General features: G+C 54.3%; 1 protein-coding gene across 6 annotated transcripts in view; it reads right to left on the minus strand.

The window, feature by feature from the left end:
- Positions 1 to 3695: 3695 nt before the first annotated feature.
- Positions 3696 to 15436, minus strand: part of Kdm4b (lysine demethylase 4B) — an 87680-nt gene continuing 75939 nt past the window's right edge. For 3 of the 6 annotated variants that reach the window (XM_027416854.2, XM_027416851.2, XM_027416856.2), the window contains 11 exons: positions 14341 to 14729; positions 13912 to 14032; positions 12252 to 12430; positions 11831 to 12047; positions 11532 to 11608; positions 11305 to 11360; positions 10996 to 11104; positions 8049 to 8495; positions 7856 to 7975; positions 6575 to 6667; positions 3696 to 5771 (listed from right to left, as the gene is read on the minus strand). In XM_027416854.2, the coding sequence (XP_027272655.1) occupies positions 5589 to 5771; positions 6575 to 6667; positions 7856 to 7975; positions 8049 to 8495; positions 10996 to 11104; positions 11305 to 11360; positions 11532 to 11608; positions 11831 to 12047; positions 12252 to 12430; positions 13912 to 14032; positions 14341 to 14729 (1991 nt within the window). In that variant the 3' untranslated portion in view covers positions 3696 to 5588. The remainder of the gene's footprint in view (positions 5772 to 6574; positions 6668 to 7855; positions 7976 to 8048; positions 8496 to 10995; positions 11105 to 11304; positions 11361 to 11531; positions 11609 to 11830; positions 12048 to 12251; positions 12431 to 13911; positions 14033 to 14340; positions 14730 to 15436) is intronic. The other 3 variants (XM_027416855.2, XM_027416853.2, XM_027416852.2) reach the window with 2 other exon arrangements.

The following is a 15436-nucleotide window of genomic DNA, read 5'->3' on the forward strand; positions in this document are numbered from 1 at the left end:
TCTCTACCAGGGAGCAGCTACAGCTGAGAAACACCTTCAGTAACATGTAGCAGGATAGAAGTTTAATGCAAAAATAAATCAGTAGCCCTCCTATATACAGATGACAAATGGGCTGAGAAAGAAATCAGAAACATCACCCTTTACAATAGCTACAAAGAGCATAAAATATCTTGGGATAACTCTAACCAAACAAGTGATAAACCTGTATGACGTGAACTTGAAGTCTTTAAAGAAAGAAATTAAAAAAAATACCAGAAAATGGAAAGATCTCACATGCTCTTGGATAGATAGGATCAACATAGTAAAAATGGCAATCTTACCAAAAGCAATCTGCAGATTCAATGCAATCCCCATCAAAATCCCAGCACAATTATTCACAGACCTCAAAAGAACAATACTAAATTTCATATGGAAAAACAAAAAAACCCAGGAACAATAAAGGGGATATCACCATCCCTGACTTCAAACTCTACTATAGAGCTATTGTAATGAAAACAGCTTGGTACTGCCATAAAAACAGACAGGTGGACCAATGAAATTGAATAGAAGACCCTGATATTAGCCCACACATCTATGAACATCTGATTTTTGACAACGAAGCATCAACAAATGGTGCTGGCATAACTGGATATTGGCATGTAGAAGACTGCATCTATCACCATGCACAAAACTCAAAGTCCAAATGGGTCAAAGACCTCAACATAAATTCATCCACACTGAATCACATAAACAAAAAAGTAGGACGTACCCTTGAATGCGTAGGCACAGGAGACTACTTCCTACTGGTGTTATATATATAACACCAATAGCACAGGCACTGAGAGCAACAATTAATAAATGGGACCTCCTGAAAATGAGAAGCTTCTATAAAGCAAAAGACATAGTCAACAAGACAAAATGGCTCCCTAAAGTTTGGGAAAAGATCTTCACAAACCCCACATCTGACAGTCATCTCCAAAATATACAAAGAACTCATGAAACTAGACATCAAACTACCAAATAATCCAATTAAAAAATGTGATACAGGTCTAAATAGAGAACTCTTAACAGAACAATCTCAAATGGCTGAAAGACACTTAAGGAAGTGTTCAACATCCTTAGGGAAATGCAAATCAAAACCACTCTGAGATTCCATCTTACGCCTGTCAGAACGGCTAAGATCAAAAACACCAATGGCAGCTTATGCTGGAGAGGATGTGGAGAAAAGGGAACACTCCTCCATTGCTGGTGGGAGTGCAAACTTGCACAGTCGCTGTCAAAATCAGTATATGACAATTTCTCAGAAAACTAGGAATCAATCTATCTCAAGACCTAGCAATACCACTGTTGGGCATATACCCAAAGGAGGCACACTCACACCACAAGGACATTTGCTCAACTGTGTTCATAGTAACATCATTCATAATAGCCAGATCTTGGAAACAAACTAGATGCCCCTCACCCGAAAGATAGATACAAAAATATGATATATTTACACAATTGAGTACTACTCAGTGGTAAGAAACAATGACATCTTTAAACTTATAAGCAAATGGACAGAACTAGGAAAAAAATATCCTGAGTGAGGTAACCCAGATCCAGAAAGACAAATATACATTGTATGTACTCACCAGACATAAAGCAAAGTATAACCAGTCTACAATCCACAACCCCAGAGAAGCTAGAATGCTTTTCCAGATACAGATGGAAGCAGATGCAGAAATCCACAACTAACCAATGGGCCAAGCTCCTGGAGTACAATCAAAATGAGGGAGGAGCGAGAATATGAACAAAGGAGTCAAGACAATGATGGGGAAACCCACAGAGTCAGCTGACTGGAGCTAGTGAGAGATCACTGAGTCCACACTATCAACTGGGGGAACCAATATAGGACAAAAGTAGACCCCTGATCACAGGTGACAATGGTGTGGCTTGGGCAGTATATGAGGTCATTGGCAGTGGGACTGAGATCTAACTGACTTTGTGGAGCCCATTCTCAGCCTAGACATGGGGGGGGGAGGGTGGGCACCTTGGTCCTGCCTCAACAAGGTGATGGGACAGACTTAGTTGACATCCTAGGGGAGGCCTCACCCTCTCTGAGGAGCAGATGAGAGGTGGGATAAGGAGAAGGAGGGTAGAGTAGGAGGGCAGGAGGGAGGGGGACCTGGGACTGAAATGTAAGAAATAAATTAAAAAATGCAAAGAAAAAAGGTTTGCCGAGAGTGATGCTGTTCTGGTCTGCCTGAGAGGATCTCAAATCTGACATTTATGAGAGACCCCCGGAAGACAGAGAAAAAACAGCTGTGAGAAGACAGGTGTCCTGCTCAGTCCAAGTCCATGTCACACAAGCTAGAGTCATTAGAGGAGGAGCACCAATCGAGAAAAATGCCTCCGTAAGACTGGCTGTAAGGTATTTTCTTAATCAGCGATCAGTGCGGGAGGCTGATCATTGTGGGTGGTGCCACCCCTGGCCTGCTGGTCCTGGGTTCTATAAGAAAGCAGGCTGAGCAAGCCACAGGGAGCAAGTCAGTAAGTGGCCTCTGCCTCAGCTCCTGCCTCCAGGTTCCTGCTGTGTGTGCATTCTGGTTCTGACTTCCTTCAATGATGAACAGTGACACTGAATTAACCCTTTCCTCCCTAAGTTGCTTTGGTCATGGTGTTTGATCACAGCAATAGAAACCCTGACTAAGGCACCAAGATAAGAGCTTGGTGCCACAAGCCAAGGGATTCAGGGTTCCTGTAGGATGGGCCCATGGAGTCTTGGGTTTGGTGTAGCCCTGTGGGCCCTCAGCTTGGTCTTCAAGCTTCCAGCCTGCAAGAACTACTGCATATCATTCAAGTCCCTACTTTATAGTCCCCAATCCCAGCAGCCCTGGAAAATGAGTAAAAGAAGCCACCAACATGAACACTCAGGACTCATGCAAGCAGTCAGAGCTTGGGTTCCATTATTTGAGGGTGAGGCTTGATTGTGCAGGGACAGAATGGACATGCGGTCTCCACTCTGCTCAGCTGTTGGCTGTGGGGGACATCTGTCACGGCAGGAACCCTCTGCGGCCACCATATCACTGCTCAGCTCTGCAGGTGGTGGCCTGTTCTTATTTTCTCTAGGCAGAGAGTTTGAGGGCAGCAGACCCCACAGGTCACCTTACTTCCTACACAGGTGCCAGGTCCTGGGACAGTCCTTGAGGCTGATTTGGTGATGCCCCTGGGGTCTTTGACTCAGGTCCTCAGAATGCTTCTCCATAGGTTTGGGTGGCCGAATGGCCTGCGTTTGGAAGGGGTGGTGTCAGGTCACAGAGAGCAGTGTGGGGAGGGAGAAGGAGACATGGCTTTTAAGGTTGTCCAGGAAGGTGTGAGCTGTGACCACCGGGGCTGGGAGCCAAGGCTGTACTCATCCGTGGGGCATATAGGTGGGACAAGGCTGGGGCCCACCCTGAGTTCTGGGCAGGAACTGTGCTTTCCAAACCTGAGAGCCTATGAGTGACAGGAACAGAGGGGACCGAGTGGGGGCAGGCGGGCTTTGACTCTGAAGGAGGTGGGCACTGACTCGATGCTCCTGGGCACCCCCTGGCTGCTTCAGGGAGAGAAGGCTGCCAGGGCAGGGTAGGAGCAAGTGGCCCAGGTCCAAGCTAGGTTCAGCTTTCCAGGCCAGGCAACCACTCAGCAACCTGAGGTAGGGCCAATGGCTGTCACATGCAAATGAATATCACGGTGGCCCATGTGCAAATAAAACTTTATTGACAAAAAAAACAGGTCTAGGGCTAGATTTGCCCCCGGGCTGCAGGTCACATGTTTGAGCTCAGTAGGATGTGCCAGGCGGGGTCAGAGCTGGTCAGATGAACCCTCCTGGCACAGTGCCCCATCCCCACAGAATCCTGGGCATGTCCCTGCCACGGCTGCCTTCCCTTCCTCCCCAGAGCTTTTGCCTGTCCCAAAGTCATGTCTCCATTCTATGTTTCAAAGAGGAATGGAGAACAAAGGGTCATGTGCCTGCAGGCTCCCACCCTCCTCCTCCCTTGGGTCAAACCCAAGTTTCCCTTGTAGCCAGCCCATCAGCAGGCCCACCCTGTTCCCACTCCTCCCTCCAACAGGCCAGGATCTGCTCCACCCCAAGGCCTAGCTAATGTGGGAAGCAGATGGAAGCTGGGCTGCTAAGCAAGGGGGGAGTCAGAGAGCCCAGACATCCTGTGGGGACGCATTGCCTCAGCCCCATGCCACTGGGGTGAGATGGAGATGCCTTGGGGATGGTGGCCCACCTCCTGGTGGCCCCTACATCCGGACCAGGACATGCTGTGCCCATCATTCTGTCAAGGAGACCTCCATCCTGAGCCTGTCTGGCCCTGGCCAGAAATGAGGACACAGCCATGGCCAGGTGGGAACAGGAAGCACTCAAGGGCTTTAATTGATCCTGAACCAGAGCCTGGAGACTGAGGCAAAAATATGGCGTCCTTCATCTGGGTGGGAGAAAGGTAGTGGGGGGAGAGGTTTTCTTTTTTGCAGATAGTAAAACCCAGGCCTCCCCGTGAGGAGCATATGCAAGGCCATCTACAGCCATTTCAGAGCCCTCGAGGGACACAGCCTGAGACCCCTGTGGCCCAGCTTCTCCCTTTAGGCCCAAGGTTGGGCCCTATTTCTTCTCTTTACAATATAAATAGAATTTCAAAGTACACATGGAAATGGAAGCCACTGGGCACTCAGCAAGCAGAGGCCCAGTCCCTCCAAGTCCCCAGCAGGTCCCCAGGGCCAGGCCTGTCTGTGCAGTCCTTTGTCATTTACAGAGAAGCTGTCCATCCTAGGGACTTACTGAAGTGCTAGTGTGGCAGTGGCTTCAAAAGAGACAGAGCCAACCCATGGGCAGTGGCCACTAGTGCAGACCAGGCCCGTGTAGTCTGAGTCTCTGTCACTCGACCCGCACTACAATGGAAGGTGGCACCTGCTCCCTCCTACCCTCAGCCACACAGAGGCTCTGTCAAGGGTGAAGGCTCATGGGATCCCAGGCCACAGCTGTGGGACTCAACCCCCTTGGGAGCCTGGCTCACCCATGGGGACACCTGCCATCCCAGGTAGCAGAGGCAGAGTGAGGAGGACTCTGTAGGGGGGCGGGGCAAGAACAGAGCAGGGATGAAGGGGAAGGGACTAGAGCTCCTGCACGGCCCACCTCCCCCAGCAGGAAGCAGAAGACACAAGGAGCTGTGGGCCACCTCACAGGTCACCATGCACTGGAGCACTGGGCTGTCATCTTCCAGGACGACACCTGTACAAGTGCCTCTCCACCTGCTCAGTAGACAAACGAGGCGGCAGGCAAGGACGAAGCTTTTATCTCCTTACATCTTGGTTCCAAGGAGAAAGAGCATGTCCGCTGTCAGTTTTTAAAGCCACAAATCTAGAAAACAGGTTGGGGCTATGCCCCAGTGTCCTCGGCTGGCGTCTGTCACAGGAGGCTCTGGGATGCCCCGTAGCACCTTTAGGAGAAAAGCACAGCCAGGCCGGGTCCCACGGAATCACTGCAGTCCAGGGACACTGGCCCCTCTCCCTGAGTCCGGCCATGTTGGATCCTGCTGGTCCTGTCACCCAGTAGGTCCCGCAGTGGAGACAGGAGTGCGCTGCCTCTAGAAAGGTGCCCCAGGTCGGCCCTGTGCCTGCAGCAGGCTCTCCACAAAGGCCAAGTATTCTGGGCTATGCCTTGTGTCCTCGTTAGTGCTGGCCAGCATGGTGGCCACCCGAGGACGCTTGGCGGCCTTCACATCCTCTCCAGAGAAGCCAGGCTCCTGTGGTGTCCCAGTGCTTAGAGACTGTAGGCATCAGAGATACGTTGTGCAATTAGTTGAAGATATGTTACATTTGTTTAATGATGCAAATACATGCTGCATTCTTTCATGTTGCATTTGTTTAACTCTGTAAAGCTGTGCGACTTTGCTGGTCTAAAGCACCTGATTGGTCTAATAAATAAAAAGCTGGGAAAAAAACCAAAGCTGAATGTTCAATAGTTAGACAGGAGAGAGAAACGGGTGGGGCTGCCAGGCAGAGAGAAATCTAGGCTTGACAGAGAAGAGGAGGATGCCAGGGACCAGCCACCCAGTTAGCCACAGAGCAAGAAGAAAAGAAAGAGATATTAGAATAAGGAAAGGTAAAAAGCCCAGAGGTAAAATGTAGTTAAAGAGAAATGGGATAATTTAAGTTAGAAGTTAAGTTAAGTTAATAATTGGCTAGAAATAAGGCAAGATAAGGCTGAGCATCCTAAGTAAGAATAAGTCTCTGTGTGTTTATTTGGGAGCTGGGTGGTAGGCCCCAAAGAGCAAAGAGTTTAAAAAACAAAACAAAACAAAAAAACAACTACAGAAATGGATCAGGCTGTTGCCCTGGCAAAGCCCTTCAAGACCGTGCCTGTCACTGCACCCTGACTCACATCCAATTGTCCCTAGATCTGAAGACTCTGCAAAGTAGACAACTGTCCCTTGGCTGAGTAGAGTCCAGAGTGATAGGCCCTGGATGACTGTGGTCAGCTCTAGGGCGTCACTTATGGCCAAGGAGGAGCAGTGGGCAGCCTGTCTAGGCAAGGCATCATCCATGCCCCAGGGGGGTGCTGGACACTCACCAGCCGGGACCGCACCCTCTTGGGCAGCTCCTCGTCCAGGGTGAAGATGTCCCCACGCTTCACTGTCAGCTGAGACCCGTCCTCAAACTCCACCTGCAGTGACATGGGCTCTCAGCATGGGGAGGCCCACAGTATACTTGCCCCATCCCCACCAACAGCCTCAAGGTGGCAGGGACTCGGGTGTCCTGGGGTTACAGGACCCCGCGGAGAAATGGCCAAGCCTGGGGCTGCTGCGGTTCTGAGCAGGCCCTGGGTGGCTGACGGTGATGTGGATACAATGTACCTGGGCAGCAGAAGCCAGGCCTGGCTGGACAGAGGGCAGGGCACAGGCCCTGGATGGGAGACTAAGGGGGTCCCCAGCTTCCCTCCACTCAGAGTGGCAGCTGTGGCATGCTGCCCCAAACAGGCTCCCTGCTCCAGAAATGACGCCCAAGGCTGGGATGGGTCAGGCTGTCGGGCTGGGAGGTAAACACCATGGCTGCTTCGGCATTTGGCCATCTTCTCTGGGAACAGCAGTGAGGAGCCCAAGTGACCAGTGGCCTAGGCCCCAGCCTGGCCTCCTGGCTGGGTGAAGACAAATGGTAGAGGCCAGGGCTCCTCTGGTCCTTCTAGGGGACACTGGAGCAGGGGTGAGCCTGGGCAGGAGGCCTGCCAGGGCAGCAGCTGGACCACACCATGTGACTCTGACCGTCTCGTACACTGGGAGTCAGGTTCCCCAGGAGGAGAGTTCTGGAAGGTGCCTGCTGCCGCCCACCTGTGATACTCCAGCGGGAGGCTGCACCCGCTTAACATCTCAACAGCTGCAGACCTCAGCCCAGGCTGCCCTGCAGGGGCTCACACAGGCTTCTGGAAACAGCTTGAGAGGAGTGTGATGGGCACGTGACTATATCCTTCCCCTGGTTGCTGGGCTTCAGGGTAGGGTAACCTGGCTGGCCTCTCACTTTGTGCCAGCACCTTGCTTGGCCACACATGTGCTGCGTGTGTACCAAATGGCCTGTCTTCAGGCAAAGGGATGGCTGGGCTGGACCTGTCCCCCTTCCCCCATCTGCCCGGGTGGGAGCACAGCTGTGTTGCTGGTCACTGCTGTTGTTTGACTCTGGGCTTCGTGTTGTTTTGAGACAAGCTGTTGCTGTGCAGCCCAGGCTGGCAGCTCCATCCCAGGCTGCTTGGTGGGCAGCACCCCAGCCCCAACCCCAGTACGGGCGGGGGTCCTCAGCCCTGTAGCTGGGTAGGCTGGCAGAGGCTGGGTGTCAGCTAGAGGGCCACTGTGAGGATGCTCACCTGGTAGATGAGGCTGGTGGCTGAGGAGATGAACCTGGCTCTATACAGGTTGCCATCTGTCCACCGCAGCTCCACCAGTTCGCCCTCGGGAGGTGGCCCTAGCCGCAAGCAATCTCTGCTCTGCAGGGAGGGGACAGTGAGGCCCCGCCTGGCATGTTCACCTCACTCTGCCCCTCCCTGCCCCGCCCCTTACCGTGATGCTTTCTGGGTACAGGTTGTCGCTGTAGGAACCGTCATCGAAGTTGACCTCGTAGAAGGTCTGTGCAGTGGTGCCTATGACACGGCAGCGATAATATAGCCCGTTGCGATTCTTGGTGATGACGACCTGGCCCAGGGACACAGTGCGCAGGAGCTGACCCTGGGGGCAGAGCAATGGCGCGTGTGGGCGGGGTTTTGCCCAAGTGGGTGAGGTTGGGTGGGGTCCTGTGGGCTGGGTTCTGGCTGAAGCACTCACCCCAGCGCCACCTGCTCTGTGCTTGAGGCAGGTGATGGACACCACATAGGGCCAGTCGTCGGGTTCCATAAGGACACCAGCAGCGTGTGCACAGGTCACATGGAAGGACGTGGAGCAGTGTTCGTAGGAGCACTGGATGCAGGCACCAGACACCCGCTTCATGCGCTTGCGGCAGTACACACACTTCTGCATAGATGGGTGCAGGGTTACCAGCAAGGCCAGAGAGGAACCTTCCAGAGCAGGTGGGGACACCAGCAGGACAGGACTAGAGCTGATGGCATCTGAACCCAAGTGACCTCTTCTCAAGCATCCGTCCTGATGCCAAGTGCCCAGCTCCCCTGCAGCAGAGCTGGGTGTTTGTGCCATGGGGATTTAAATTGTCAGGACTATGGATGGAGAGGCCATGTGCTCAGGATCTCAGGGTTTGTAATCAGCATGCCATGCACCTGAGCCACGATGCCCTCACCAAAAGCCACCCTAACTTGAACCCACCCAGCTGACAGCCCCTGCTTCTGAAGGAGTTTCCGGGGCCACCCAGTGGGCCTGCTCAGATGGCCTGCACCCTTGGGCTGGAACATGGTTCCAGACCCCTGGGTTTGTGATTCTGTCACCAGCCAATGGACAGCCCAGTCCAGGCTCTGGCTGTGAGCCAGCCCAGTTCCTACAGTGCTCCACTCAGTGTGTCCTGACAGCCAGGGAAATGAACCAGGTAAAACAAATACAGGACACTGTCCATGCCCTTAACTGAGGGCCTGGCCTCCAGCTTGACCACAGCCAGCTGTTCTCCCCACTAGTGTGGTGCTAAGTGCCTGGAGCAGACGCTATCCCAAAGTCTGAGCTGAGCCATTTCCATTCCCTCACTCCCTGGCTAGGCCACCTTCCCAATGAAGGAAGCACCCTGCCCCATTCCTTGGACACAGGGTAGGGAGGGAGCCACTGGGCTGCAGCACAGGCCTCAGCAAGCCATCTGCATCTAAGCCCCACTCAGCTCACATCTGGGAGCAGGAGAGGGTGGAGGGGGTTGGGGGAAATTGCAGCAAGACAGGCCTGGGGACACTGATGTTCTCCAGACAGCCACAGCAGTCCACACTCCTGCCTGGCAAAGTTGAAGCCCAGAAAAGTCAGGAGTCGATCTAGAGGCAGACAGCACCTGGACAAGGAAACTCGAACCTCTGACCTCCCTCACAATCCTGCTACAGAGCCGTGTGTGTGTGTGTGTGTGTGTGTGTGTGTGTGTGTGTGTGTGTGTGTGTGTGTGTGTGTGTGTATGTGTTCATTAATGAGCTGGAAGAGGCCGTGTGTGTGTGTGTGTGTGTGTGTGTGTGTGTGTGTGTGTGTGTGTGTGTGTGTGTGTGTGTTCATTAATGAGCTGGAAGAGGCCAGGTTCACAGGAGCCTTGGTATGCACAACATGGAGTGCTGAAGGCACCATGTGATCAACAGACACCAGGTGATCCAACTGGAAACCGGTCAAGGATAGGGCCAACAGTCCTCAAAGGAGATGGATCCGTGTAGGTGCCTATGTGCAGTCAGCCAGGGAAACCATCAAGACTGTAGAGAAGGGCTGTCCCTCCACCCTGACCATGGAGAAGAGAGAGCTGCATGCTGAAGGAGGGGATGAAGGACACAGGAAAGGTTTCTCAGAGAGTTCCAGAACAGTGTTGACAACCCAGTGTGCTTATGGCATACATGCAGAGACAAGACTGTATTCTGGCCGGTCAGTGGTGGCACACACCTTTAATCCCAGCACTCGGGAGGCAGAGACAGGTGGATCTCTGTGAGTTCAAGACCAAGGACAGCCTCCAAAGCTACAGAGAAACACTGTGTCAAAAAAAAAAAAAAAAAAGGACTACTCTGCATCTGCCTCTGCCAAGATCACGAGCATCACAGTGCTCCAAGATGTGGGGCCAGGCAGGTGAGTAAGCCTGGCCACCCAGCCATGGAAAGGAAGGAAGAAGGCTGGAGAGATGGTCCAGTGAGAAAGCATTTGTCCAACTTACAGGGCATGGGTTTGCATCATCAGAAGCCATGTAAAGCCAGATGCACCATGTCTAAACCCCAGTGCTGCTATGGTCTGATGGGCATCAGCGCTGGGGAAGCTGTGGAAGCTGACCACTCAGGCAGCTGGGCCACACATGCAAAGACTCAAGCAGGGTCAAGGGCAAGGACTGACACTTGAGGGTGACTTCTTCCTCCACCTGTGTCTGCACACGTGTGCACACACACAGGACACACTACTGCGTTTGTGACACAGTGGAAGATGAAGCTTGGGGCCTCACTCTGAGGGGGGTTAGGAGTCACAGCATAGGACAAGGCTCCTCTTCCCCAAGTCATAGAAAGCAAGCACCATGGAGGGGCAGGCCGGGCATGGGGGGGGGGGGCTGTAGCTGCTGCACGGCCTGGAGGGGTGACTCTCACGCAGTGCGAGCACACTGAGCTCAGGCACGAACAGTACCTGGAAGTGTCTCTAGAGAAGCCTGAGAGCTGGGATACTTGGACTGAGGGCTGTCTGGTTCACCTGGGGGAAGTCCCCACTGTGCCCTGTGCACTGCACAGAGCTCCCCACCCTGCCCCAGGGTTATGGGTTTGGAGAAATAAAATGTCCTAGGCCAGGCTGGGACTGTCTTTCCAGGATCTCTTGGTCCACCCCATAACTAAGGTTGGTGGCCCCAGCCCTGGGGACCTACCAGTTTCCACCGCTGCTCAGGGATGGCACTGACGTCCACGGGGTTGCGCTCAATCACATTAAGGAACCGTACCTCAGGGACTGCAATGGCGCAGATCACATGGATCCACCTGAGGGGTAAGGGCAGGGTCACAAGTGCACTGCTGATGGCTCCAGGTTGTCCCCCAGGGAGGGGGGTAGCTGAGGGTTATGGGCATTCAGGACACTGCTCCCCTCATGGTGGATACCCTGTCTCTCTCTCCAACCTCCAGGGAAGCTGAGCAGGGTGACAGGACAGTGACAGTTGCATAGGGCAGGGCAGAGCACACACCTGTGCTCTGTGGTCGTCTGTAGTGCTCCCCCCCGGAGGTTGCACAAACAGCACTCCTGAGGGACAGATAACATGGTGAGATACAGCTGCCTCCACTGTGCACCACCCCCACCCTAGGGACAATGAGTGTCAGGCCCCAGCCTCAGAACAGCTAAGATCAAGACCACTGGCCCAGGGAGACCTAGGCCTCCCAGGCTTGAGGAGCCACCCAGCACCAGGTGAGTTACCGCAGTCCAGGCATGGGCCGCACACCGGGAGCATGTCCAGCCCTCCTTGGCCAGCTCAGGCCGGACACCATAGCAACCTGGAAGACAGTGGAGTGCTAGGACCAAACCAAATCTGACACCTGCAACACCTGCAGCCCCCACACCTGCAGCCCCCACACCTGCAGCCCCCATACCTGTACAGTGTAGCCTCCTGGGCCAGAACCCCGGAAGGTGACCCCTAAACTCAAAATGCACTGTGTCCAGAAAGTACCCTCCTGTCCCCAGAGCCTCTCATACCCAGACAGCTGTGGAACACTCACTGGCATGGACTTGCAGGCAGCAGTGGGCACAGGAAATGAGTGGGCTGGTACCATCCTCGCCGACGTAGGAGTTGGCAGGCAGAGGCTCTGTGTTCTCCCCACTCGAAGTGAAGCACATCTCAGGGATCAGCGGCCGTGTTCTCTGGCCACTTTTGGAGGGTGGCTGGACAGCAATGTCCCCTGGAGTGGCTAGGACCTCTCGCTCTGTCTGTACTGACTGGAGAGGCACGGCCATCAGCAGGTGACAGAGGATTCTATACTCAGTTCAGGGCCACAGGAGGCCAGGCTGCTGCTCCCCACCTATCCTGAGTCTGGGGTGTTCAAAGCTGTGTTCCCCTGGGGCTAGGGCTGCCTTGGGACTGAGTGGCTTGGGTGACAGCAGCTGTGGCATCAATCCGGGGAGGCCAAGTAGGCAGCTCACCTGGCTATAGGGGTAGAAGAGGGTACAGATGGCGCAGTAGGGCTCATTGAGGGCAGCTGCGGCGTTGAACTTCCTCTCAGCTTGGAAGCTGGCTGCCTTGTTCTTCCACTGCAGTGACAGCAGGGACTTCAAGGCCTCGGGATCACTCACATCATCCTCTCCTAAGAACGGGAAGGCTTCTGTGATAGATGGAGGGGCTTGAGTTGGAAGACAAGGCCCCAGGGCAATACTTCCCTATAGGTGCTCCTGTCTGCACAGCCCTGGCTGGGTACTTGTTGGTCTGCATTCCTAGCAGGGAGGGAGGGGCTGGTTTATCTCCATGGGTCTCCCCAGAGTCTAACCTAAGGCCCGGACACCAAACATGCCACCCTCAGACACATCCTTTTGTCTGTGAAGCTGGGCACAGCGCTGCCTACCTGCCCGGGAGCCTCAGCCACAAGGTTGCTGAATGCTGGCCCACCTGCGTGGCAGATGGCCACAGATGGACAAGAGGATAGGCAGTGGGGACTGTCAGCCAAAACTCACTCCATTCTTAATCACTTTACACCTTGGAGCCCTAGGAACGCCTCCCATGGAGCCTGGGACACCCTGCCTGGTACACAGCCTGCTCAGCCCCGGAGAAGCCCCACACAAGCTCATGGGAGCCAGAGACCCCAGGACTGTCCCGGGATCCAGCCATGCCATCTTCCAAGAGACACTCGGGACATGGAGTTGGGGGAGATTTTCCAGTCCAGGACTCCCCAGAGACTCTTATGGGATGAGCTCAGCGGGGAGGCAAGAGCCCGAGACTTGGTCTCAACTGTTCCTCAGGTTCCTATCATGCCTGTGGTGAGGTCTTGGGGTGAAGAGTTGCCAGCCGGCTTTCAGACTCCACCAACAGCTTAATTAGGAGCCAAAACCCACCAGGACCTGCACATGGGCCCTACTCTACCTGCCTTGCTAGCCAGCAGCGACCTCTGTACCCAAGTCTCAACCAGCACTGGGGCGTCCCCTCCTGGGTCTACCACATGCATTCACCAGCATCCCTCATCCATCTATAGACACACCCTAAGCTGTACCACATCTGGGGACACCTTTAGATACCTATCTCTGCAAGCGCCAATGAAGCTTCTGTGCAGAACTGAGGGTGCAGAGCTGGGGCAGAGGGACTGCTGCCACAGCCCATTCCCATGACCCCAATCCACAGTCAGCACCCCGTACCCTCTGCACAGGTGCCAGCACCAGGCTCCAGCCACCTGTCTCAGGCCCTGGCTCCTTCAATCTTTCCACTGAGACCCTGAATGCTTCAGCCCATTGCTTGGATCAGGAGTGGAACTATCAATGACACCAGAGGCCCTGGTTGGAGATGGCTATGATCTAGGCCTTCTCTGGTCACATGACAATGAGGACTGGGCCCTGGCAAATGCCGGGTTGGGAGGTACAGTGGGGTGGAGGCCCTGTAGGCAGCAAGGAACTGGGGTAGTTAAAAGAGCGTGGGAGCTGCGTCTCTGCAGAGGGGAAGGGCAGAGAATTCTGGAGTGCGCTTGTGTCAGAATGGTGATGATAGGGAGGACCTGACTCAGGGGACTGGATGGGTGGACACTGGCACCTGTGGAGAGGGCCCGCCTGGGTCCCATGCAGGTGGGAAGAAAGCAGCATAGTGGCCCAGGGCCCTGCTTACCCTCATCACTCGAAGCCTCCTGCTTGACCACAGACAGCGGGGACCGTGTGGGCGGCCGACCCAAGGGATGACGCCGGCTTTTCTTGATTTCCACCTTCAGCTTAGAGAAGGTGGATGGTGCCTAAAACACACAGCATTATGAGTGCTGGATCCTGTCACCCACAACACACATGTGTGCTCACATACAAAGTCACTCACAGCACGCTCGCGTGTGTTCACATCACTGTCACAGCACGCATACGTGTGTCACATCACTGTCACTCACAGCACGCACACGTGTGTCACATACAAAGTCACTCACAGCACGCACACGTGTGTCACATCCACTGTCACTCACAGCACGCACACGTGTGCTCACATACAATGTCACTCACAACATACACAGACTCCAGTTGCCGCCCTGGCACCCAGAGGCCATTAGTCACCCACCTGTGCATCGCCTGCTTGGGCCTGGCCTTCCTCTTCCTGTCCCAGCTCCACGGGTGCCAGCTGTGGGTGGGTAGCACGCTCCCTGTCCCCATCAGCAGTGTTGGTGCGGGGAAGCACATACAGCATTGGGATGATGGGCCGTGGCCGCACCTCTGCTTCCTCACCTGGTGCCCCAGGAGGCACCACATTGAGGGGTGCTGGTGGAGGACCCCCCTCTGCAGCCATGGGGCCCATGGCTGGCACGGGAGACTTGGGTGGGGGGGGTGGCCTCAGGACCTCCTCAGTGGGTAACAGAGCCGGTAGGGCGGGCGGCAACGGGGGTGACAGGGGGTTGGGGGTCTTCTTCTTGCTCCGGGCCTTGGTTGGCCGGGGCTTGCCTCTGCCATCCTCTGAGAAGAGAAAGCATCATTCAGAACCAAGTGGAAACAGATGGGAGCAGGAGACAAAAGCTGAGTGGGACTCCATGTCCCCAAAGCTAGAGCAAGTTCAACCTCCACCAGTGCCCGGTACCAGGCTGCCACACTTAAAGAGATTCCTGAGCTGGTGTGGAGCAGCAACCTGCCATCCCAGCACTCAGGGTGTGTGTGGAGAGGTACAAGGGCTAGCCAGTGCTCATGATACCCTGCCTCAAAAAAAAAAAAAAAAAAAAAAAAAAAAAAAAAAAAAAAAAAAAAAAAAAAAGGAAGGAAGAACCCTTCTGGAGGAATTGGGTCTAGGAGGGGGGAGCTCTCCTAGGGAAGTGACTGTGAAGACACTCAGTTGTCCCAAGCCACAGGCTCTTTCCAAGCCAGCAGGTGTGGGGAGGAACAGACGTCTACAGTTACTGCAGACAACACATCATACAGCCACCACAGAGGGGACCCAGCAACAGATGGGTCTGGGGAACTCCCATATGGCGGCCTCTGGGGTGAGTGTTGGAGATAGCTCTTGACGGGACATGAAGAAGGGGGGGCAATGAGACGTATCTTTTTTTGGTTTTTCGAGAAAGGGTTTCTCTGTGTAGCTTTGGAGGCTGTCCTGGCACTCGCTCTGGAGACCAGGCTGGCCTCGAACTCACAGAGCTCCTCCTGCCTCTGCTTCCCGAGTGCTGCTCCCG

Source organism: Cricetulus griseus, chromosome 5 (assembly GCF_003668045.3).
Source record: "Cricetulus griseus strain 17A/GY chromosome 5, alternate assembly CriGri-PICRH-1.0, whole genome shotgun sequence".
Classification (NCBI taxonomy): Eukaryota; Metazoa; Chordata; class Mammalia; order Rodentia; family Cricetidae; genus Cricetulus; species Cricetulus griseus.